This window comes from Myotis nattereri, assembly GCF_964212035.1.
Source record: "Myotis nattereri genome assembly, chromosome: 4".
In the NCBI taxonomy this organism is placed as follows: Eukaryota; Metazoa; Chordata; class Mammalia; order Chiroptera; family Vespertilionidae; genus Myotis; species Myotis nattereri.
Window position 1 is genome coordinate 13,548,630 of NC_138079.1, and position 25,290 is coordinate 13,573,919.

Below are 25,290 nucleotides of genomic sequence, written 5' to 3' on the forward strand. Positions count from 1 at the left end.
ATTAATTTTCCATTGTGAACAGTGAACTTATTTGTATGTTTCACCATCCACAAGCTTGGAGCAAAAGAGAGGTGAGAAGTAGGATTTACGTACCCTGATCCTCTAACACTGTGGTCGGCAAACTGTGGCTCACGAGTCACATGCGGCTCTTTGGACCCTTGAGTGTGGCTCTTCCTAAGCCTTAGGAGTACCCTAACTAAGTTAATAACAATGTACCTATCTATATAGTTTAAGTTTAAAAAAATTGGCTCTCAAAAAAATTTCAATCGTTGTACTGTTGATATTTGGCTCTGTTGACTAATGAGTTTATTGACCACTGCTCTAACATGTATTTAAATGAGTATAAATACTTGTAGGTAAATCTCCATCATTAGGGAGATTTATTTTAGGAAAGCCTAGAAAAGTTTTTCTGAATACCCAAAGGTACACTGCTCCTCATCTGACTTGATGTCAGAGATTTGCGTTAGCCTTTATAATAAAGTCACAGGGTGAGTGGCTTAGTATGGCAATCAAACAGGATAGATGGAGAAGGAAGACCGAGAGGACAGATGAGAAAGATGCTGGGAGGTTGAGCCCAAGGGGCAACGCTGAGAAATCCCCTTTGGTGGGAAGTTGCGGGAGCTTTAACATCTCATCTTCAGTATCTACAGCTATTTTCTGGTTTTTGCTGTGCAGTCATCTCCTTGTGTATCTCTCAGCTCTAGAACTGTCTGTGACTCAAGAAAGCCTTTGTGGTGTTTGGGGCAAAGGAGATCCAGGGATGGGCCAGCCTAGCGCTGAGCAGGGCAGGGAGAGGAAAGTGACCACTCAGCCAGGAGTGATGTCGGGGACCTGAGGTGGTAGGGAGCACAGCCGCTGCCCTGAATGACCAAGGTGGACGTGGATGAAAAATCCACACCTTCCCGCAGCCCGACTCCTTGCCAGGAAAATAGAGAAAGGCGGTCTCGGGATAGGCAGGAAGGGGGATTGCGTACTACACAATATTGAGTCACATGTTGTCTAGGAAAGAAAGACACTATGTGATGTTTAGTGTTTTTATTAATACTTTGTTAGCCCTTAAGATATTACCATCCACTACCAGTTAATTTTTGTGATTTTCTGTGATATGAAAGTGAATATGCTCAAGGACAAGTTTATTTAAGCTTCTTTGAATGTGCCAGTGCATCTAGCACATGATATGTCCTGAACAGATAGTATTTGAATAACAAGATATAGAAAATCCTGAAGCTCTATAGATGAGAAGGAATCTACATTTATTTTGTTTTTAAATGATGATTTTTATAAATGCAGGATCAGTCAACCAAGATGGCTATTAAGAGCTCAGGTTCTAAGGCAAGACTGCCTGGGTGTGAAGGTTTAAAGACTGGCTCTCTTTTTAAAAAATATTTTGTATTGATTTCAGAGAGGAAGGAGGAGAGAGAGAGAGAGAGAGAGAGAGAGAGAGAGAGAGAGAGAGAGAGAATGATGATGAGAGAGAATCAGTAATCTGCTGCCTCCTGCTCAACCCCTAGTAGGGATTGAGCCAGCAACCAGGTACATGCCCTGACTGGGAATCGAACTGTGACCTACAGGTTCACAGGTCTATACTCAACCACTGAGCCATAAAGCTGGACAAGACTGGCTCTATTTTTATATCTGCATAGTTATGGCATAAATGTACCACAACATTTTTATCCACTCACCTACTGATGGGCACTTGAGCTGTTTCCAGATGTTAGCTATTGTAAATAGCACTGCCATGAACATCAGGGTGAATATATTCTTTCTAACTGGTATTTCAGGCTTCTTAGGATATATTCCTAGAAGTGGGATCACTGGGTCAAATGGCAGTTCTATTTTTTGAGGGAATTCCATACTATTTTCCATAGTGGCTGTACCAGTCTACATTCCCACCAGCAGTGAACTAGTGTTCCTTTTTCTCCACATCCTCTCTATCACTTGTTTGTGGATATGTTGAAGATGGTAGCTATTCTGGCAGATGTGAGGTGTTACTTCATTGTCATTTTAATTTGCATCTCTTTGATGATTAGCAACTGAGAATTTTTTCATATGTTTCTTGGACATCTGTATGTTCTCTTTGGATAAGTGTCTATTTAGAACCTTTGCCCATTTTTTGATTGGATTGTTTGTCTTCCTTTTGTTAAGATGTATGAGTTGTTTATAAATTTCTGGAGTGTATTATGCTAAGCAAAATAAGCCAATCAGAGAAAGACAAGTATCACATGATCTAACTTATCTGAGGAATCTAATGATCAATATAAATTGACAAACAAAACAGATCAAGAGACATGGAAGCATGGAACAGACTGATGAATCTCAGAGGGAAGAGAGGAGGTAAGGGGTAGGGTGGGCAGGAAGAGGTTAATTCAAGAACTTATATGGATATATGCATAACCCATGGACACAGACAATAATGCAGTGAAGACCAAGGTGGGGGGAGTGAGAGTGGGATGGAGGGGACCAATGGGGGACAGGGGGACATCTGTAATACTTTCAATAGTAAAGATAAATTAAAATAATAAATAAGTAAAGGAAGGAAGGAAGGAAGGAAGGAAAGAAAGAAGGAAGGAGGGAAGGACAGAAGGAAGGGAGGTAGGGAATGAGGGAGGGAGGAGACTGGCTCTATACAAACAGTATGACTTCAGGCAGATTACTCAGCTTCTCTATGCCTCAGTACTCTGATCTGTAAAGTGAGCATTATAATAGCACCTCCTTCATAGGGTGGTTCTGGGGATTTGTAAATACATTCAAAGCATTTAGAACAGTCCCTGAAAGTAGTGGCGTGCTATATACGTTGCCATCGGTCTCACCTGCTTAAAACTATGGTACCATCTGGCGATTCCCTCATTGTGTAGACAAGTATACTTGTCTTCATTCCCAAGTGCTGACTTCTTGAAGAGGGGCAACCAGCCTTCAATTCCCCTGTCCAGCTCTCCCTGAAGCATCATGTGCAAATGCTTTGGGAATTAAACTGGAGGAACTCCAGCCAGGGGCCTGATACTTAAGGGCAGAGATAAGACTGGTGCTCAAGTCACCCGACCACCAATCTGAGCCAAAAGCTAGTGGCGCCTGAACACTTCAAGTGTGACAGACCCATAAGAGCATGTCCTCCTTCCCCAGAGAGTTAGGGCATTTGCTCTGGCCCTGGAGCCTCTTACAGGTCTGACCCCGTGTCTCCAGTGGAATGTACAGCACAGGGGATGTGAAAAATGTCCTCTTGAAAATGGAAAAGCCATCCTACAATGTTTCTTTATGTCAATTTTTAATCTTGACATTTACTAGGTACAATTTAATAATATTGTATCATATGTATAAAATTTATGAGTAAATGATATACCCATCTTATAGGCATTTTCTCAAACATGTGGGTTCTGATGGTCCCTAGAGTTACAGGGTTAGCTGAGAAAGTGTAAGGATTTTAAATGAAGGGAATTAAGTGTAGAAATAGCGAGTAACCAGGGTGGGTGAAAGCTCATGGTTTTATGCTTAGGAGCTGGAGGAGATGGTTCTCTCCACATGTTATCCCGTGAGATTTCCAGTGCACTTCTGGAAATGTCCCTAGAGTTGCATTAAGTCAGCTTATTTCCTCAAAAGTGTCTCAAGTTCCAAGGTGCAGGCTGGGGTGGGGTCTTTGACAGCTGGTTGTCACAGCCTCAGATCTCTGCCAGGGCAGAGTTACTGTTACAGAAGCCAGGCAAACAGGTTTCCCCTGTGAAGCCCTTAGAGGACACTGCTGCTTCCTTTATGGGAGGGACCAAAGGAAAGCACTTGTTCATTCATTTATCCAGCCCCATCCTCCATCGATGGCTGAGAGCAGGGGCTGGCAAACTTTCTCCTTAAAGTGCCAAAAGGTAACGATTCTCAGCTTTACCATCTAGTTTCTGTCACAGCTACTCAATGTGGCCACTGCAGCGGGAAAGCAGCTATAGTTGATACTAAATGAATGGGTGCGGCCACATTTCAAGACCTTTGTTTATAAACACTCAAATTTTGATTTTATATACATTTTTCATATCACAAAACAGATTCTATCTTTTCATTGTAAGCCATTTAAAAATGTAATAATCCTACTGAGCTCACCAGGACTCCTGAAACAGGCGGCCAGCGGGATGTGGCCCAGGTCCCCTGCCTTAGAAAAAACTCTACAGTTCTGTTTATTTTTTAGAAGTGCAAGCATCTTTCTTTGTCTTTAATCTGACATACATGCATGAAGTATTTATTTCTTATTATAGCTGATTTTTCATTAACTCCCCAGAAGTTTGTTAATGAGATCATTCTAAGAGCATATGAATATAGAACTGAGAATGAACATAATCCCTTTGGTTGTCGGTGTTTATTCAGATTAGATATTGAACATCTCTGAGGTTATCACCATCTTTTATAAAATTACCTTAATAACATGCAACAAACTAAATGTTAAACCAGCCCAATCTCACATGGGTGTGGGTTTAGCAGGCTGAAGGTGAGAGAGATTCTGACAGAAGAATAAATGGGTATTCTTTTTCTTCTAAACCAAGATAGCTATTATTAACACGGGATGGAATTTACAATGTCAAAAATAAAATAAAGAGTATTTTGTCCCTTGTTGCCTATGATGCTGTAAAAAACTGAAATGTCAATACCAATAATCAACTATAAAAGCAACTTAGCTTGACTGGATTTCAAGACGTGTAATTTAGTATCATAATGCAGTTTAACAAAATTGCTTCGCTCTACTTGGTGATAACTAGAAGGAACCATCTGAAGAGGCAGCGCCCTGTGTGCCCAGGTGTAGACCAGGGCTTTGCTTTCCCAGCCTCAGCCCTTGTCCAGGCCAATGCGGATCATTAGGAAGGAAGGAGAGAGCGCTGCTCTCCGCAAATCATCTACAGAATATTTTCTGAGATTACTTATCAATGCTCAGCTTTATAATATGTGCAATTCTCAACATCTTAATTATATCCATTGTATAGTTAAGTGTTCTCTTGTACCGTGAGTCATGACATTTGACCATTATTTTGCCAATGGTTGCTCATTCTGGGAAAACACATGTCTTTCTTCATGTGGCCTCTGCTGGTATTCAATTCAAAATATAGATTTAATCCAGGAAAGTTATACAGTTGACTGAACCACATGCAATGGCCAACATCCAATCTTTAAATAATAATTTCATATAATTCAGCCTAATAGTATGTACAAAATAAATTCTCAGTTTGCCTTACAAAGTATGCTACATTTTTTAGTCAATATGTTTTTTCCCCCAAGCTTGCCAAGTAGGTAGACTATATCATTTAAAAAAATACTTACCAGAATTAGGCATATGCCTTTTACATCCCATATAATGACCGTGCTTTCTCGAGGACTTATATTCATTAAATACATTAGTAAGGATGACTAAGGAATTAATCCTGCTTCCTTCAATTTGCCTGTTTGACAAAATAAGCTTACACCCTCCATGGTATATCTTTCATTTACAACATACTGACGGAGGTAAACTGGACTCAGGTTTGGTTTCCATCATCACCATCATACAAGCATCATAATGCTTGTAAGGAGAGAGGACACACACACACACACACACACACACACACATCCTCCCATGAGGGAGGGTTGTGGGGCTCCCAAGCATGCCACCCACCCTGGAGAGGGCACGGGGTGGGGTCCTGAATACACACCTGTGCTCGTGCGGTAGGTGCCGGTGTGTGCTGGCGGCAGAGGGTCCCCCTGGCTCTGGCTGAGACTCCTCATAGGGGGCTTCTGATAGACGCGGTCTTCATAGATGGGGTCTATGTGGTGCTCTGGGGACTGCAGGGCCCGCAGCTCTGGGCCCAGGTGGCCGTGTTGGCTGCTGTATGAGGCCCGGGACCCAGCTGGAATAAAATAACAGCAGACATGAAGACCCGACCAATATTCAAACAGAACTTGTTTTATCAAAGGCATATTTGATTTTTTTTGACAAAAATGTTGAAATCTGCAGAATATCAAATGAATAACATGAAATGGCAGAAATATGTCAAGTTAATCAGCTTATCGACAACACCCAGCTGCCTAGCTTTGCTCCCAAACCTTATCTCCCTCTAAGGATAATGATTTTGAGATAAATCCACACTGAACAGGGCCACTGAAACTTCAGTTTTCTCAGTCTAACGAACGTTGCTTGGCTTCCTCACTAACGGGATCAGGCAGACAGTCAAACCTAAAACCCTCTTATCCCATAGTCCTTGCACCTTAAATTTTGCAACAAATTATTAAAGTCATGAGCCACTGAATAAGCCACGATGGCAAGCCATCTTTATGTTGTTTCTGAAAAGTGAACCCGAATTTGTTCCCATCAGCAGTTTTTCCCTGGACAATGAATGAACCAAAATGTTCAGACTTACAACAGCCCAAGTCTCTAAGAGAAGCAGACTTTTTTAAAGAATGTTTTTAAGTTATATTTTGCTTTATCCTTACCCTCTAAATTGAAGCATCTGCACTTAGTGCATCTTGCTCTGAAGAAGGTACAAATAACTGGTTTAATTTATAAATTGAGGCTACACATCACTCGCCTTATAGTAGTTGTAAATCACTGCATGTTTCGTTTCCTTGCATTGTATGGGAAGAGGTGTGGCTTTGAAGCCATGCTGTGAACCTCTGCACATTGGGAAATAAAGTTTTATGAGGGCTAAGCGGTTGAGTTGACACAAGGTAAAGAGGACGTTGATTGAGAGCCAGTATTTCATGGGAGGTACGAACGAATCACAGTGACAGAGTGGCAGGAGAATCATCTTCATGGAGGCAAATGGAGTAAAGGACACCTAGGGACAATGAAGGGCGTGGGCATCAAGAATAAATGGTTATCTAATGAGGTGAGCAGAGAACACAGAAGAGCCAAATGAGGCTGCAGCTGATGTTAGGAAAGACCCTTTGGCTAAATCTCCAAAGCTAATACCCACATGGCACACTGGGATTTATTTAACTGTCAACTGTCCTTTGAACAGCCCCAATTCTGAGCTCCCCATTCAAACCTACAGCAACAGGGTGTTGCAATTCCTTGATTTCAGAGCTATTTGTGGACAGCTTTACCTCTGTTCCTCTGGTCCAAGTCCTTCACTGAGGACCACCTTAAAACCTGCTTCCTGAGGACCCCTTAACCACAAGGATTTCAATATTCTTGTCTAGTATATTTAAGAAAAAAACTATTCAAATGTTTTTAAATTGGCAATAAATGTTTTCCTAATATACATTTTACACAGGGTGCTGTAAATAACAAACAAACAAACAAACAAACAAACAGAAAACAGGATTTCTGAATGATTGGAGCAGTGCTAAGAATTCTATGAATTTAGTGTTAATTAAAAATCACTGACTGTTTTGAGGAAAGGCAAGTTCCTTACCTTTCCCTTTGCTAGTAATTAATTCAATCCTGATTCAAATAGCATGCAGATGAATGATAGGTCCAAAATAACTGCTTTGCATAAATGGGTTCATTGCATCTCATTGATCACATGCCAACATCACACTGAATATTATCTCATTTTGATATTCCAAGAATATATTTTAAGTGTGATAATCCTTGCATTCCTGCTGTCAATTTTTCATACTACTTGGAAGTTTTAGTAATATTGCCAAAAACTTACAAGTCTAAAAGCAAGAAAACAGTCATTGCAATTGACCATTGTACAACCCGTGTGCTAACCCTCGCAGTCAAAAATCCCTGTGTAACTTCTGACTTCCCAAAATTTAACTACTGCTAGCCTAATGCTGACCAGAAGCCTTACGAATAACATAAATAGTTGATTGACACATATTTTTCATGTATTATATACTGTATTCTTACAATAAAGTAAGCTAGAGAAAAAATATGAAGAAAATCAGAAGACAAAATACATTTACAGTACTGCTTTTATCGATACCAAAAGTTTATGTTGTCTGTTTACAAGATGAAAAAAGCTGCATATAAGTGGACTGGTGCATTTCAAATCTGTGTTGTTAAAGGGTTAATACACCTAAATGTTTTATAGTTAAATAAGCATGTTATCCATCACTGGTAGAGTTAGAGATGTAATTTTATCATTATTCTTTATTCTAAGCCTCTGAAAACATCTAAGGGTATGCAATGAAAACACCTGCTGACCTTTTAAGTGGTGATATGATCTGAAGGCGTGTGTGAAAATCCTCTTAGTAAAAGCATTTACTGGGCATTAGGACATTTTTATTAGCATACAATGAATCAGAAATCAATGACCAAGGGACACGAATCTTACAATAAGGTCTACCTTTGTGGATATCACGATTACTATATGCTGACAGTAAGAAAAATATAATAGTAGAATCTAATCTAATAATAGACAAACATGGTAATTGACCATACCTCCGCTATGCTTCCCATTGGCTAATCAGCAGGATATGCAAATTAACCCAAACAAGATGGCGGCCAGCAGCCACACAGCTGAAGAGAGCAGGAGGCTTGCTTGTTCCAGTGATGGAGGAAGCCAAGCTTCCTCCCTGCTGTGGCCGGGCTCTGAGCTCCACTCTAAGCAACGAAGTTTCAATTATAGAAGATAAACAAACCCCAGATACCTGCTTTCAGCAGGCCATGGCCTCGGAGCTGGAGTGGCAACAAAGTTTCAAGTATAGAAGCTAAATAAATCCCACAATAAAAAAGAAAAAAGAAAAAAAGGAGAGGCTGGGAGCTTCAGTCGCCGGCTTGGCCAGCCTGAAAACAGCCATCAGCCCCTCATCCAGACTGGCCAGGCACCCCAGTGGGAACCCCCACCCTAAAGGGAGTGCAGGCAGCCTGAAAATAGCCATCAGCCCCTCATCCAGGCTGGCCAGGCACCCCAGTGGGGACCCCCATCCTGAAGGGGGTGTGACCAGCTGCAAACAGCCATCAGCCCCTCACCCAGGCTGGCCAGGCACCCAAGCAGGACCCCCACCCTGATCCAGGACACCCTTCAGGGCAAACCAGCCGGCCCCCACCCGTGCACCAGGCCTCTATCCTATATAGTAAAAGGGTAATATGCAAACTGACCCTAACAGCAGAAAGACTTGGAATGACTGGTCACTATGACACACACTGACCAACAGGGGGCAGACGCTCAATGCAGAAGCTGCCCTCTGGTGCTCAGTGAGGTCGCACATGGAGGAGCTCTGCTCATTCACAAGCCAGGCTGATGGCTGCCAGTATAGCGGTGGTGTTGGGAGCCTCTCCTGCCTCCTCAGCAGCACTAAGGATGTCCGACTGCAGCTTAGGTCTGCTCCCCGCTGGCAAGTGGACATCCCACGAGGGGTGCCGGGCTGCCAGATGGATGTCTGATTGCCAGCTTAGGCCCAATCCACCAAGGAGCAGGCCTAAGCCAGCAGGTGGTCATCCCCCGAGGGGTCCCAGACTGCGAGAGGGCACAGGCCGAGCTGAGGAACCCCCCCCCCCCCCACCGCCCGCAAGTGCACAAATTTTTGTGCAATGGGTCTCTAGTTATTAAATACTAGGGGCCCGGTGCACGAAATTCGTGCACTGGGTGTGTGTGTGTGGGGGGGGGAGTGTCCCTCAGCCCAGCCTGCCCCCTCTCACATACTGGGAGCCCTCAGGCGTTGACCCCCATCACCCTCCAATCGCAGGATCGGCCCCTTGCCTAGGCCTAACGCCTCCACCAGAGGTGTCAGGCTTGGACAGGGGACCCCCATCTCCCCCCCGATCACTGGCTCTGGCCCCCGCCCAGGCCAGAGGCCTCTGGCCCAGGAATCATGCCTGGGCAGGGGACCCCCATCTCCCTCTGATCGCTTGCTCCACCCCCCACCCAAGTCTGACGCCTCTGACCCAGGCTTCAGGCCTGGGCAAGGGGACCATCATATCCCCCCAATCCCCGGCTCCGCCCCCCACCCAGGCCTGATGCCTCGGCCAGAGGAGTTAACCCTCATCACCCTCCGATCACCAATCACCGGATCGGCCCCTTGACCAGGCCTGAGGCCTCCGGCAGAGGTGTCAGGCCTGGGCAGGGGACCCCCAGCTCCCCGCAGTTGCAGGCTCTGCCCCTGCCCAGGCCTAACGCCTCTGGCCTAGGCGTCCGGCCCAGGCAGCGGGGACCTGCAGTGGCAGCGGGGGGCGCCGCGATCATGGGCTTCGCTTTAGGCCCAGGCAAGGGACCCCTAGCTCCTGGGACTGCCAGCTTCGACCGTGCCCAGCTCCCATCGCTGGCTCCACCCCTACTTCCTGCTATCACTGGCCAGGGTGGCAAAGGCGCCTGATTCTCCGATCATGGCTGGGGGGCAGGGCAAAGGCAGCCCCAGGGCCGCCTTTGCCCTGCCCCCCAGCTCTTAGCTCCCCCCTGGGTTTCAGATCACTGTCAGTGGCAGGGGGCTTCTTCCTGCTTTCCCTTTCGCCTCCCTGCATTGTGCCTACATATGCAAATTAGCCGCCATCTTGTTGGCAGTTAACTGCCAATCGTAGTTGGCAGTTAATTTGCATATAGCCCTGATTAGCCAATGAAAACGGTATCGCCGTACGCCAATTACCATTTTTCTCTTTTATTAGTGTAGATTTGAACAACATCTATATTTTTATTTTTTTCAACATACTATATTTTTTTAATTATCATGTTCTTGATAAAACTATAAGTTCACAGTGTTTCCCTGTGGAAACATTTGTGCAAAATCCATGTGCATATTTAAGCATTATGCATAGCACTGAATGAAATAAGGCTTTCTAAAAGGAGCATTGTTTATACTCCTTTCTATCCATTGTGATCCTTTCAGTTGTTCATGGGTGGGCACAGTTATTGGCAAGTGAAACAGACAGACCTAGTAGACAGAAGAGAGGCAGGGAGTGAAAGGCTAAAGGTGCAAGTTCAGGAATTCATGCTTTCTACCACTCAGGCTCAAGTAAGACCCATACTAACAAAACCTATTTTATTCTGGGTAATTCCAAGAAAAAAATTCTCACAGAACCTCTTCTGAGAATGTGCTGCAAAAGTTCACGAGGTGGTGAATATATTTGCTGATCCAAAGAAAATGTACTTTTCTTTAGCAGTAATTTCTTTCACTATTATGGTCTATTTGACAACAAGTCCTCAGCATTCTGGACTCAGAATACCATTCGTAAGCATTTGTGTCCTTGACAGGAACTGAAAAGATGTTATCATAGCAAGGAAAAATGCGGGAGAAACTGACTGTCCAAAATGCCACAGGTGTTCAGGTCAATGAAGAACAATCCTGAGAGCCTCACCTTGACCAAGATGGCGGTGCAGTACTACAGCGTGACAAGTTGCAGTGAAACACAAGTGACCGGAGAGAAAAGGAAAGCAGACCCCACAGGCCAGCCCAACTGCAGCAAAAGGTTCCCCACCATTGCAGGCAGAGGTCATGCAGGTATAATACCTGTGTCTACATAGCGCTTTATGACCAATTTTCTCAACAATGCTTACCTCACCCAATGTTCACCTTTCAATGCTGTCATATCATTTCACTTTTCTTACCTCTCTTCACAAGACAAAATTTGGATATAGAGAGCTCAGGCACTGGTAATTTCCATCTGTAATGTGATTCTGAAATTAATGGGTTTGAGGGCTCATATCTGGAACATGAATGGTCGGTTTGCAGGCTAACAAAGGTTGTGACTCATGAGGGTGCTCTGTGAGGGAGGTCCAGGAGCCCTGGAGGACAGGGGAGAACCTGCAAACTGACATAAGACCAGGCCTGAGACAGCTGTTATACAAGAGCTACCTTTGGTCATAAAACTTCCATCACCTGGCCATTCTGCTGTGACATTGGTGGTGGGAGGAGAGAGGGAAGGAGGGTTCAGTCCTGTGGCAGTAAGGGAGGTACAAGTCCTAGGGGCTCAGAGGGGTGGGAAGACTGGACCCCTGGAGAGGACACTAGGCCTCTGATACCCCCTGCTTCTGTGTAGGCATCTTCACACCAGCACCACCATTCACATGAGCAAGTCCTATGTAGAAGCTAGAGATCATGGCTCACCATAAAGTTCCGCACATGAAAGGTGGCAGTATGACTGTGGATGTATAATGTTCAACAGTTTAAAGTAAAAATAAATTGCATCGAAAGCAGTAATTCTACTGTTGTTTCTTAAGTAAATTTTGCCCAAATAACCTGAAATAAGAAGACATAATTTGGGCTCCAGATCCATGTCTAACCAGTTGGGTGAATCAAGGCGAGTCACTGAACCTCTCTGAGCCCAGGTTTCCTCCAGTGTAAAAATATAGATAGTAATGCATGCATTTGTATGGCATGAAATAGTGGGAGGATCAAGATGAGAGTGATCACGTCTGAAAATGGATACGTGTTAAAACAGCCTACTATGTCATTCAACCTCAGAGTCAAATTATGTTATCTCATGAAATACCTCTTTTGATTGGGAGAAAAGCAAGCTCTTCTTAACAGAGAAGCTCTTCTTCTTAAAATATCAAAAACAAAACAGAGATTTAACTTGGAAATATACCTGACAAAAATTTGCTAATTTTGTAAAATATTACAAAATGTAAATCATACAGTTTATTTTTATGTTCTTAAAGGAACAACATCAGGGTTGCTTTGTAATGGATAACGGTGAAGAATGCAGGAATGAATTCAGTCCAAAAGGGGAAGACATATTAAAATGACCAAGAAAAGGCAGAATCCTTTTTAGAAAGGGGTGTGGTCTAAATTAAACCTGCACATTGAGGACAAACAAACATTTACTAATCTAGTAGGAAGCCAGCAACAGAATTGTAGGGAGTCGTTGACATGGAAAATAATTAAGGAGCTGAAAAGGCTGCAGTATCTCTCACTGCCTTGCTTGTCTCAGCCTCAACACCACATTTTCACTGGCTCAGGGAATCCAACAGGCTCTGTTTGCAACTGACAAGCAACAGGCAACATTTATCATTTTTTAGATTGATTTGCAAATGAATCTCTATATGCTCGATATTGCTTGTATCATTTATATGTACCAGTTAATCTATATTGATCTATATTTTCATTCATTCAACACATATTTACTGAGTGTCCGGGCAACTTCTAGGAGTTGAGGACACCAAAGTGCTTAAGACAGACCAGGTCTCTGGCCTTGGAAATAAGTAAGAGATCACATTCAGGTATAGACATAGAGGCTGAAGCAAAATTAAGTAGGGTAGGGGAGAGGAGATGAAGTATTGGGGGTATATTGCTTTGATAGTGGGGTCAAGAGGTTCTTTCTGAGCATCTGACATTTCAGCAGCAAACTTCATAGGACCAGAGAAGGAGTCACAACAGCACGATGCCTACTTCTCAGCCAGAGAGAACTACCAGCCAGAGCAAAGGCCCTCTGTAGAGATTCATTTCATAATATTCATAGAAGTGATTTTATTAGGACCTATTTAAGCCACTGTGTTGTAAAAGAAATATGTTCATACTGAGTTGACGGTAAGAACTGAACAGATATTTTCTTAACTCAAAATGTCACAATCACAGTAACTACATTTTTATCAAAAGGATTTGAAATATTCAACAGAAGATCACACATAAACTCATGAGAATTTCATGACTAAAGATTCAGCTCAAATACACACACACACACACACACACACACACACACACTAGAATTTTCATTCCTGAGAATATGATTAATTCTCAAATCTTTGTTTATTCTCCAAAGAATATTCTGGGGGACTCTTTGAAATGGTGACTCCTGAACACAACCTCCAAAAGAATTAGACTCAGTCCACCTGAGTGGGGAGTGGCACTGTGTGTTTAATGGGCACCCACACCTCATAATTAGTAGTATATACAGAGATAGGAGACAGGCATTGTTAAAAGAAATAAATATCTAATGTTTTACAATCCTCAATTTATGACTTCTTGATTTCTTCAAATAATATCATTTACTACTATGTTAAGCCAAATTACTGAATAGAATGAAACAAATTTATTTCGTTTTTCATTATTACCCATTCACATTTTTTAATCTCTATACTATATAATTGATGACTCCCTAATTTAACGCAAATTAACTTGCTTTCCATGCAAAGAAATAAATTTCTACATGCTTTCACTTAGAAACATCAAAAGGTCCTTAAAGAAAAAAAATGCCATTGATCTCTTCACATCAAATTTGGGAGCCAGTTTCAAATGGTCATTTACAAAGAAATGGAAGGAGGAAAGAAGGGCCAAATGCCAGGGTGGTCAGGGTCAGCCAGCAGAGCCAGCAGACGGAGGCCTCTGTGCACAGGCACCAGAGATAAGCACTCTCATTTCTGAGATAAAGAGCTGTCTTCGGAAGAAGAGCTATACATTTCCTGTGCTATGAAGGTAAGTCCAAAGTAAATTCTAGGAATTCTGTTGTTTTTTTAAAAAAAATTGCACACTGATATTAACACAATTAAATGTTTGAAGGGCAAAATAGAACTTTTATAGAAAAGTGCAGAGCCTAAAAAAGAAGCAGATTTCCCTTTGAAACGCCCCCGCTGTAACTCTCCCCCTTGCTTAAAACCTTGCTGATTTCAGGGGTAAGTTCCCTGCCCATCACTAAGCAACGTGTCCAGGAAGCATGACCTGTGCAGTTAGGTCGCCTTCCCTCTGTGGTGTTTATGGCTTTGAATAGTTATTTTGTGCCTCTTAAAAGATGTAGTTTTACATATGTTTTCATTAAACTTGAGGGGGAAATATGACATCAACAAATAAGCACTTTCAGAAATACAAAATATAACAATCTTGGTTAATGTGATTAAATCATAAAGGTGTGCTAATTGCTGAGAGAGGCAACTATCACATCTTGGATCTGAGGAATGCCTCTCCACAATAAAAATTTACTTGTTTGCTTCTTGATATTTTTGCTTTTGATTCAAATCAAAATTCCAAAATCTACATCCTATGCCTATGTTAATTCAGAACTTAATGTTAGTCTTCAATTATTTCCTATGAAGCTTCACCACACCTATTACCAAATGAATAATGTACTCTACTGAGAGTCACGTACTTTGCAGTAAGAAAAACGTAAAGGCCAAAGTCATTGGTCTGGATGCAGCAGTGAGGGTGCCCATGTGACCTCATCCTTTAGAAAAGCAGGCACCCCTTGTTCCTTTATTTTCTAACCACAAGCAGTTCTCCCCAGGCTGTTAGAAAAACAGGCTTCTTTTGTTCAGCTCCTTTTGTGACAGGCAAGCATGTGGAAAGTGATGAGACAGGGGTAATGGAGTCTAATGAGCTCTGTGGAGTCTGCTGTCTGCATTCTTAGGACGGGCCATTTCCATTTTTATTTTCAGTCAAAGGTCAAGCGGCCCTGCACCTATGCTGAGGTGAAGGGTGTGCTGTGTCAGCATTCAGGGACGGCTCTGAGTTAAAGAAGGGCCTGCGGAACCTGCTTGTCTCAGATGGTACTGGCACCAGTGAAATGCATGGGTAAACTGTGGTGTTTCGGCGCCTGTGCCCGATACCCACCTGTGGTTTCCTGTGGCAGGGGAGGCAGAGAGTAGGTCTGAATATGCCAGCCATGAGTTCCAGTGTTTCTCAAAATGCCTTATGCATCCCATTCCCCTGATTAAAATTCAGGTTCTGACTCAGCGGGTCGGGGGAAGGGCTGAGGTTCTGCATTTTTAACAAGTTCTCGGGCAATGTCTGATTTTCTCTATCAGTGGAGGGTGGGGTCATTGCAGTGACAATCATGTGTTCTGTGAACTCTTAGGAGTCGTTCTACAGATAACTTCAGTGGCATCACAACCGCTCAAGTGAGAGACAGTCCTGAGGAGGCTGGTGAAAGGACTCCCAGAAACACTCTACCCAGGCACCCCAAATCCTCAGCTGACACTGAGCAGAGTCAGAAATTGGAGTCGGGGGGGTCAATTTTGAACTGTAATATCCTTTCGTACAGAAGGGCAACCTAATTTGATTTTAGGCTTGTAATTAAACCCTTTTGACATAAGCTTGTAAGAAAGTTTAATCTGTGAGTGTTAATTTTAACTGGGAGGCGCCTCCTAGTTAAAAGTTGCTCCCAACCCGGCTCCTCCCTGGGAGCAGCTGTAGCAGCAGCATCCTGGGTAGAAGGAACCAGGCACTTGGCTCAGGTGATCTTCTTACTGTCCCAAAGACCGGTGCAGAGCAATCCATGACTTGGTACTTTATTAATTATTTATCAGAGTTTTTAAAGGCCAGTCTCATATTCACACAGGGACTCTTCTTTATCAACAAGGTGGATTCAATTAAATGAGTGCCATTTGATTTCTCCGCAGCTGCTTCTCAATGCCCCTCACCCATTAGTGAAATACGGGAACACCACATCTGGAGTGACCTCCAGACCTATTTGCTAAGGGTACTTGTGGATATTTTCATGGAAGGAATCCAGAACAAGGCGGTCCTGACCCATCTTTTTTAAGTATATATATATTTTTATGCACAGCAGGATAGACAGACAAGTTTCTGCTGATAGACAGACAGGCTTCCTCTTCGAGGGACCAGACGTCCCCATCCTGCTTTCAGGGGTGCTGACTGCTGTAGGAACTGAAGCTCAGTTTCCATTCTTGTTTATGTGGTTTTTGCCCATCACAGGGCGCAGGTGATATTGTCAATGTTTGGACAAGGAGAAGGGTTTTCTCAGATCAAAGCAGGCTTCTGTATGCTGCTTTCTCCATATATAGTTTCAAGTATTTTGAAAAATATGTGAACTAAGATGTTTTGCATCTCAGCATCATAATAAACACAGGCCTTTTTACTCAGGTTGAATCAGATAAAGATTGGCTGCATATATCTAATATATACATACAGCTAATATAAAGATCTAATTTTCAAAAATTAGACATTTAGCTTCTAAAACACAAACTTAGAAAGTATTCTCCCTGTCTCATTTTTCTACTGCTTTATATGTTTCACCAACACCCACACCGTGGCCTTGGTGGTAATTTCAGAAGAAAAAGACACCATTAACCCTCAGCATAATTTATAGGGGGAAATGGCAAATAAACTGCTTCAAGGATTAGTCGTTCTATTTACATTTTATAAATTCTTTATATAAACACTTTATTAAATTTTTATTCTTTTATTCAACATAATACTTGGCAAATAAAAGAGTTTGAAAAGAGAGGAATTATGTTGTATAATAAACAGTTCTGGGAGAACTAAAAATGTTCCTTGATTCTTTCCTAGTTAAAGCTTTAATATTTGTGTTTGTGTGTGTGTGTTTTAGAATCTAATCAGTAACTGAATTATATATAATTATTTGAATACCAGCTATATTTATTAAAACATAATTTCTTTATGCAATGCACCACCAATGAGACCATATATAGCTACAATTCTCCTACCCCATTTTTCATCTGTTGTCTTCACCCAAAGAAATTACTAGTAAACCACCAGTTGAACTGGTAATGATGCTAAGTGAGCTTTTCTCGTACACAAAACTATGTCTGTTGACTCTACCAATGCAAAACAAACCCTACAGATTTGCTAGAAGGTTGTCCAGGTGAAGCGGGCTGTTCGTGGCCATGTCAACAACAACCAACTAACTGACTCAATCATGGAGGTCCGGGGAGTGAGGTATTACCTGCTTCTGGACACCACATCTGAATGAATGAGTGTGCACGCGCGCGCGTGTGTGTGAGTGTGCTTTCATTCTAAAGAGAATATGTACTGACTTCCCTTTTCTACATCAATTATTGAAAAGAAGCTTATCTTCTGAGGGAGGTTTTGACTTCTTTAACATGTTGCCAGTCCATTTCAGGAGAACTAAGGATGAAGCCAGAAACATCAGGAGAGATCAGATATCATTTAAGGTTAAGTGTGGGCTCTTCTCTGTAATAACAGCACCATGGGCCAGGTACTATCTAGCAAGCCAAACAGGAATAATCAATGCTATCGAGTCTGTTTGAACATATTACATAGCAAGCAATCATTTGAGGGACCACCAAGTCCACTGGGTCAAAATCATTAATGGTTTATTTGGGTGCCTTTGCTACCAAGTCTCTACCTGCTTGCCCCTGGGCAGGTGCTCAGGATACAAACACCATAGAATGGGTATCATCTGTTTTATGTTCTCTAAATGTACTAACTTCTTTATAATCTCTAGCACTACACTAGAGCGAGCTGCTAATTCCACAGGTGAGCCTCTGGTAGTCCATGGACCGCTGTGTAGGCCTCTATTAGTACTACAACTCAGACCTAAAACATACAGGAAGCCAGTTTCCAAAGAACTGAGAAACTCAGAGATAAGGGAGAAGACACTTTACCTTACAGATTTTCAGTACCCACTGAGACAAGTCTTTCTGGTAGCTGTTGGTAATTTTTTAATGTTTTAATCACTTTGGGGAGAACCTGGTCCTTCTGTGTCCATGCTTCTCCCTGTACTACAGATGACTTGCGGTTCTCAGGGGTATATAACACTTCACCCACCAGCTACTATACAATAGTCAGTTAGAAATATTTGTTGACTATCTACTAGAGAAGGAGTGATGAGGAGTTCTGAAATATGCAAGGCTCTCAGCTGCCCTTGGGGAGCCCATGTGCCCACTTATTCAAGTACCCTGCCTCTTTTGATTATAGGAAAATTCAAGATACCTTCTTTGTGTCAAAGGCAGTCAGTGCTTTGGTAATTAATACACAGCACAATAAATACAAATTGATCCATTTGTGATTAGCCTTCATAGATTCTAGACTTTTCACTTTAGTTATTCCATAGCAAATGCGTGTGTGCACACACACGATGGGGCAAAAATAGGTTTACAGTTGTAAGTATGCAAAGCAATTTATTCTTGTATTATTATTTATTAATTATTGTATTATTTTCCATATGAACAACTGTAAATTTACTTTTGCCCCACCTGTATCTACATCTCTATCTATCTACCTATCTATTTACATATATGTACGGTATAAAATATGGACTAAATATATGACAAATAATTTTGTAATAAAAATTACAAGATGCACCTTGGTTAAAGATAGCGTAGGAAAGATTCTAATGTAGGCTTGGTTGTGAATTAACTCCATTTTGAGAAATTTTAAGTTATTACTTAAGGTTATTTGTACATCTGCTAAAACAGTTAGTCTCCACACAACCCCAGGTACTTTGATAAAAATTTTAAAAAATGTTTAAAAGCCTCAGGATAGAAAATTAATATTCAGAAATCAATTTCATTTTTATATACCAATAATAAACTATCAGAAAGGAAAACTAAGAAAAAAATCCCATTTACAACTGCATCAAAAATATAAAATACCAAGGAATATATTTAACCAAGGAGATAAAAGACCTATACTCAGAAGATTATGATACACTGAAGAAACTGAAGATGCCAATAAATAGAATCATATACTGTGCTTATGTACAAGAAGAATTAACATCATTTAAATGTCTATACCACCCAAAAAAATCTGTAGATTCAATGCAATTCTCATCAAAATACCCATGATACATTTCACAAAACCAGAACAAATAATCTAAATATTTGTATGGAAACACAAAAGACCCCAAATAGCAACAGAAATCTTGAAAAATAAGAACAAAGTGGGTAGTATCACACTATCTGATATCAAACTATACTACAAGGCTATAGTAATCAAAAGCAGCATGAGACTGGCATGAAAATAGACACATAGATCAATGGAAGCAAATAGGGAGCCCAGAAATAACCCAACACCTATGAGGTCAATCTATGACAAAGGAAGCAAGAACATACAATGGGACAAGGACAGTCTATTCAATAAATGGTGCTGGGGAACTTGGACAGATACATTCAAAAAAAGAAAAGAGAGAAGAGAAGAGAAGAGAAGAGAAGAGAAGAGAAGAGAAGAGAAGAGAAGAGAAGAGAAGAGAAGAGAAGGGAAGAGAAGAGAAGAGAAGAAAGGGAAGAGAAGAGAAGAGAAGAGAAGAGAAAAGAAACTAGACCACCTTTTTGTGCCATATATAACAATAAACTCAAAATAGATTCAATACTTAAATATAAGATGTGAAACCATAAAACACCTAGAAGAAAACATAGGCAGTAAAATCTTGGACATTACTCTTAGAAATATTGTCTGTCTAGTTCCTAAGTCCCATGTCTGTCCAGTTCCTAAGTCCATTCTCTTAATCACAGTCTCCTATATTTGTTGAACTCAATGGAATGCAACACAATTCTTTCTTCTTCATCCGCAATTAATTTCACTATTCCTACTCATCCTTTTAATTATTCTGCCCTTAGATATTAAAATGACCTAGATTCTTTCAGACTTATGCCTACATTCATGACTGTGGACTTTTTGTGCTGAGTCCCACCTTTCCTTACTTGCTAGCCTACTGCCAAGTACCTGTATTCCTATATATCTATCCATTTTTCCCCGCTCTCGCCTTCTCTTCATTGCCCTGGGCCTTCACTCTAGTCATGGTCATTGTGTCCTGGGTACTATGTTTCTCGTTTCATGACCTTATATAGCTAGAATACATCAAGTGTTGTAACTTTCTAGGGAAGGATACACAGGAGATAGATTTTATGAATATTTGTGAATCTGAAATTATTTGGTCCTCCCTTTATGATGATGGATAATTTGGCTGCATATAGATTTTGGGTTGAGTTATTTTACCCTGGAATTCCGAGAGCATCACTGGGTTGTTCTTTATCATGTAGTACCACTACTGCAAGTCAGGTGGCGTCTGTTTTATTTCTCCCCAAGGGTGCTAGGGTATTCTTATGTTGGTGCTTTCAAATTTTGTGATGTAGACTATGCATTAACTTTTTATTCCAAGCATAGGGCATTTCCTATGAAGGCATAAGTCCCTCAGCTCTGAGGAATTTTCCCATATTACTTCACTGATAACATGTTTCTCTCCAGTCTCTTTCTGTGACTCTAGTAATGTTAGATCTCCTGGATTTGTCCTGCAAGGCTCTTCCTGCATTATTCTGATATTTTCTGTCTTTCCCCCTTTATGTTCTCCCTTCCCAGTGATTTCCTTGACTCACATCCAGTCTTTCTACAAAAATCTTTAATTTGGGTAGTTATATTTTTGTGGCCTAGAAAAGATTTTCTTATTATTTGATCCTTTTACATATCATGTAGTTCTTACTTAATAAACACAAGATTGTCTTAAATCCTTCTTAGTACTTAACCTAAACTTATTGCTTGTTTCTTTTAATATCTTGTATTCTGTAAATTATCTTTATTTATGCTGAGGCACAGTTCATTTTTTTATATTTTTTTTTAGGCTTCTAATTCTCCTGAATTCCTCAGTAATCCCTACTAACATATCACATTTGAGAAAGAAAATCCCGGAGGTAGCTTCTTCTTGTGCTACAATCTAAACAGAAGTGCTCCCATTTCTAAATGCAAGTGTTTCCCATTATGCGTTCCTGAGGGAGAATAAGTCTACTTTCTCAGCCAGTTTGTTCAGTTTCTTCAATAGTCAACCCCTGTTCTTCTCCTTGGAGTAGGCCTGGGCTACATGGCAACATCTTGGTAGGAGAGAGCGGACATGAGTGGGAGGAGGCAGCCAACTTAGAAATGCCTGGAGCCCTGACTTTCAATGGATCCCTTCATCTTGAGGCCTCTCTTCTCTCCCAGGCCCTCAACTAAATCTGACCCTTGAGCCTGTCCAAGAATTCACCGAAGGCAGCCGGTCCACCTCCGCTGCGCTGACAGAGCAGATTCTTGGGAGAAGCTTGGACATTTTTAACTGCTTACCACTCCTATCTACTTGGCTTTCTAGAAAGTTCCTAAAAAGGCTTACTTGCCGGTGACACCCACCCCCTGGCCTCGGGCCCCTGTGTTCTTGTCTTTTTTACGACGTCATTCTCGGTTGCCGTCCTGCATGTTATTTTTCAAGGGATCTGAGACACAGGGAAGATGTCTGAGACAGAGGGGACATGAGTGGCTAGAATATGCCATCTTGAACTATTGTCCAAGATACAGTTTCATTTTTAAATTTACATTTCCTAGTTAAGCATGATCAATATCATATAAGCATCAATAATATTGCAAAAGCTTTGATAGAGTTCTAGATAAAAATACCATTTTCCTACCAAACAAAAACCTGAACAAAAGAAAGCCTGTTAACCTCATTTTAATTAGCAAGGTTGCCATATGGTAGGCAGGAAGGGGAGGTATTAATTTCTGTGAATCAACAAAAAAGAAAGACATCAGGGAGGCCTCTGGGGCCACCTAGCATCCCAAATATTGAGTTTCAGAAGCAGCCACCCGCTCACAGTAACCGGATGTTAAAACAGCCTTTCGCTGCTGCAGTCTGACCCAAACACAACTGGGCGGAAATCAGATACCAATATAACTGGGAATGAGATGCTGTGCCAAGTGACTACAAAGGAATGCCTGGTCACCGTTTCTGGGTCGCTGAGCAGATGGAGGCTGTTAGGCAGGAGTCAGCAGGTGCAGAGGAGGTGTGCCGAAGAGATGGCAGTATCCATGCTCTAGGTAGGGAGGGCCTGGAGATAGGGGGCTTCCATGGGACCACTCGGAGGAAGGTTCTCTGCTATAAAATGGGGTCCCAGAATCTAGGGGGCAAAGGCTGAGGAATGTTCAGGGAAGGGTCCATGTGTGGGAATAGACCTGCACTTCTCAAGCTTGTTGATCTACACCAGGATGGCTGGGTTCGGCCCCCAGAGCAAGAGTACAGGGGGAAGGGGCTGGGGCTAAGAGGCACAGCCGCTATGCAAAGCCAGAAAGCTTCTGAGGTTGGGGGAGGGGTCTAGCTTAAAAAAAACCCAGAAATTCTGGTGGAGAGTCAGCTTTTTTAACAACCTTTGAAAGAAGATTAAAGTGTGGATTGATTTCACTGGTTGATCACATTCTAATGAGCAGGTCTATACTGTGACTTTATTTTATTTTATTTTTTTACTTCTGGGTGAGCAGGAGGTTCACAAGAACTGGTCAAGCATTTGTGCCCTGCAGGCAAATTTCACCTTCAGGAAATGCAATGTAAAGGAGGAGTGGAAGCCACATATCCTATTGCATTCTGACCATATCTCAAGTGCTGTGTATTAAACAAACTGGCTCATTATCTGGGGACACTTCATGTTTCCTTTGAGAACCGGCACCCGAGATGGCAAAGCTTTATTCTAGGATTAGGCTTTTTATTTTTTTCCTTTTTCTTTCTTATAACAGGTGCACCTGGCAGAACTAGCAAGTCTGAAATCTGAAAATATGTGAAATTCGGGGTTTATAATATGTGATCCACTCAAAATACTGTGTTTTATATCCATCTGGCTGGGGTACAAGGTGGACACGCCTTGACTAAATTCCTCTCCATATTAGGTCAATTTTCTTTGCAATCATTAAATGTACAAATCTACATTTAATCCATTTCAAGTTTGCCTCAAAATATGCTTGTGATGTTTGACTTAACTTTAATGCATATTTATAACTCAGATTTCTATTTCTAATGGGATTAATTTTGCTCTAAGCCAGAAAAGGAAAGGATCATGCTATTTTTCTTACAGAAGTGAACACAAATTGGTAAAGTTATATTTGATAGAATGATGAAAGCCTGTTAACCTCATTTTAATTAGCAAGGTTGCCATATGGTAGGCAAACTTTTGCTTTCTTTAAAATCACTAGTCATTTACACAAGTTAAAAACGTACATTGCATTTTACATTCTTGATGTTTTTCTTCAATAACACAATATACTTTCTACCCACATATCATGTATATTTAAGATATAGAGAGGATGGACTCAAAGTAATTGAGGTTCAAATCACATCTCTGTGGTCCAGACACATAACTTTGGGCAAGAAACTTATCAGCAATCAGTCTCAGTTTTTGAATCTGTACAATAGGGGTGAAAATTGTACATAAGTTGCTGGAAAAAAACATGAGATGCAGTTTGTTAAGTGTCTGGCACAATATCTGGCATTTGCAAATGCTTTAAATCGCAATTATTTTTTTACCTAATTTTATTCATTGTGAATAAAATGAATACATTTAACTTTTAACTCATAAACAATAAAATTAAACAACCTATTTGTCAGGAGAAACATGTTAAAACTACTTATGTCATTTATCTAGCCTTCTTCTTCCTGTACTATTTATGAGTAATAATTTTTGAATTGTCCCATTTCAAAATAAATGGGTGAAAGGTTTAATAACTAGATCTGGGAGCAGGGAAGGACTCTTTAAATGCCTTTCTAGGTGTTTCCCTGCCCATTTTTTCACTGAAAATCCTTTCTCCGCACAGCCCCCAGAATGAAGTTTCTAATACGATCAGGTCAGTCCTCTGTTGGAAGGGTGACACTCACTATAAGCCCTTTGCCACTCATCTCCTCCCTCATCTCCACCCCCAAGCCCATCACTCATTTCTACCTCAAGAAAGCCTGATCTGCAGATGACCCCTACACCTTTCCACCGCACCTTGCGTCACACCCCTTCTCTACTCTTTGACTTTGCTCCAGCTACCTTTTCTTACTAGTTCTATTGCTGGTGCTTAGCTCTGGAGCCACCGCACTAAGGAAGCATTTGCAGCACGTCTGATCCCCACTATAACAGGCCCCTCTAGCATGTTCCCATAGTAACCAACGTGCCTCACCCGAGCACGGGATTTCAAACAGACTGCTCTTATATCCATTACCAACTAGGTCTCCTGAGGGCAGCGGTTATCCTTCACTCATCTTTGTGTGCCCGACACAGACACTGGCATGTTTGGGGACTCAAAAGACCTGCTTTATGTCTGAAACAAAAACAAATGACCTCTTCCTTGCACATCCAAGTTGGTATGGCAGGTATTATTAAGTAATAAAGTTATCTTCTATTGAGCTGGCCAATGTACTAGAATTTTATATGTATTTCCTTCTATTTGTCTGACATTGTAAGATACATATTGTTGTAAAAACCTAGATAAGGGAACAATTTTAAGCAGGCAAGTCATGCCCCTAGGTTAGGGACCTTTAACAGGAAGGCAGAGCTGGGTTTCCAGGAAGGCATCACTAGATGATGAAAAGAGAGACAATTTAAAGAAAGAAAAAATTCTAAGAGGTCTTTGGAGTCTGATGGCTTAACATCTGAGAAATTATACTGTTCTAGGTTGACTCTGAAGTGTGCTGTTTTCCCAGAGAGGTGGAACTCTGAGATCACGGGCAGGACTTTAGAAAGCTCGGCCATCAGGAAGCTCTAGTGGAACGTGAGGGTGTGTGTTCCTCACCAAGTGTCCACACAACTGCTGACCTACAATCCTCAAACAGAACTTCTACAAATTTGGAAATATTTGCAGCTAAACAAGAACCACTTCTTGAACACATTATGCACGTTTCTGATCTCTAGTTTTTCTCCTCTCATTATCTCTTGGATCCCCACTTCCAGTAGGATTTTACCACTACCCTTCACTGAAACTACTCTTTCAAACTCGCCAATGAATACACTCTGCTAAACCAATGTCCGCCAACAGTCTTCCTTTGTC

At 41.5% G+C, this 25,290-nt stretch overlaps 1 protein-coding gene across 3 annotated transcripts in view; it reads right to left on the reverse strand.

Annotated features, from left to right (window-relative positions):
- CTNND2 (catenin delta 2) overlaps nucleotides 1-25,290 on the reverse strand; it is a 784,675-nt gene that overhangs the window by 295,178 nt on the left and 464,207 nt on the right. For all 3 annotated transcript variants that reach the window (XM_081089970.1, XM_081089969.1, XM_081089968.1), the window contains one exon: nucleotides 5,655-5,849. In XM_081089970.1, coding sequence (XP_080946096.1) covers nucleotides 5,655-5,849 — 195 coding nt within the window. The remainder of the gene's footprint in view (nucleotides 1-5,654; nucleotides 5,850-25,290) is intronic.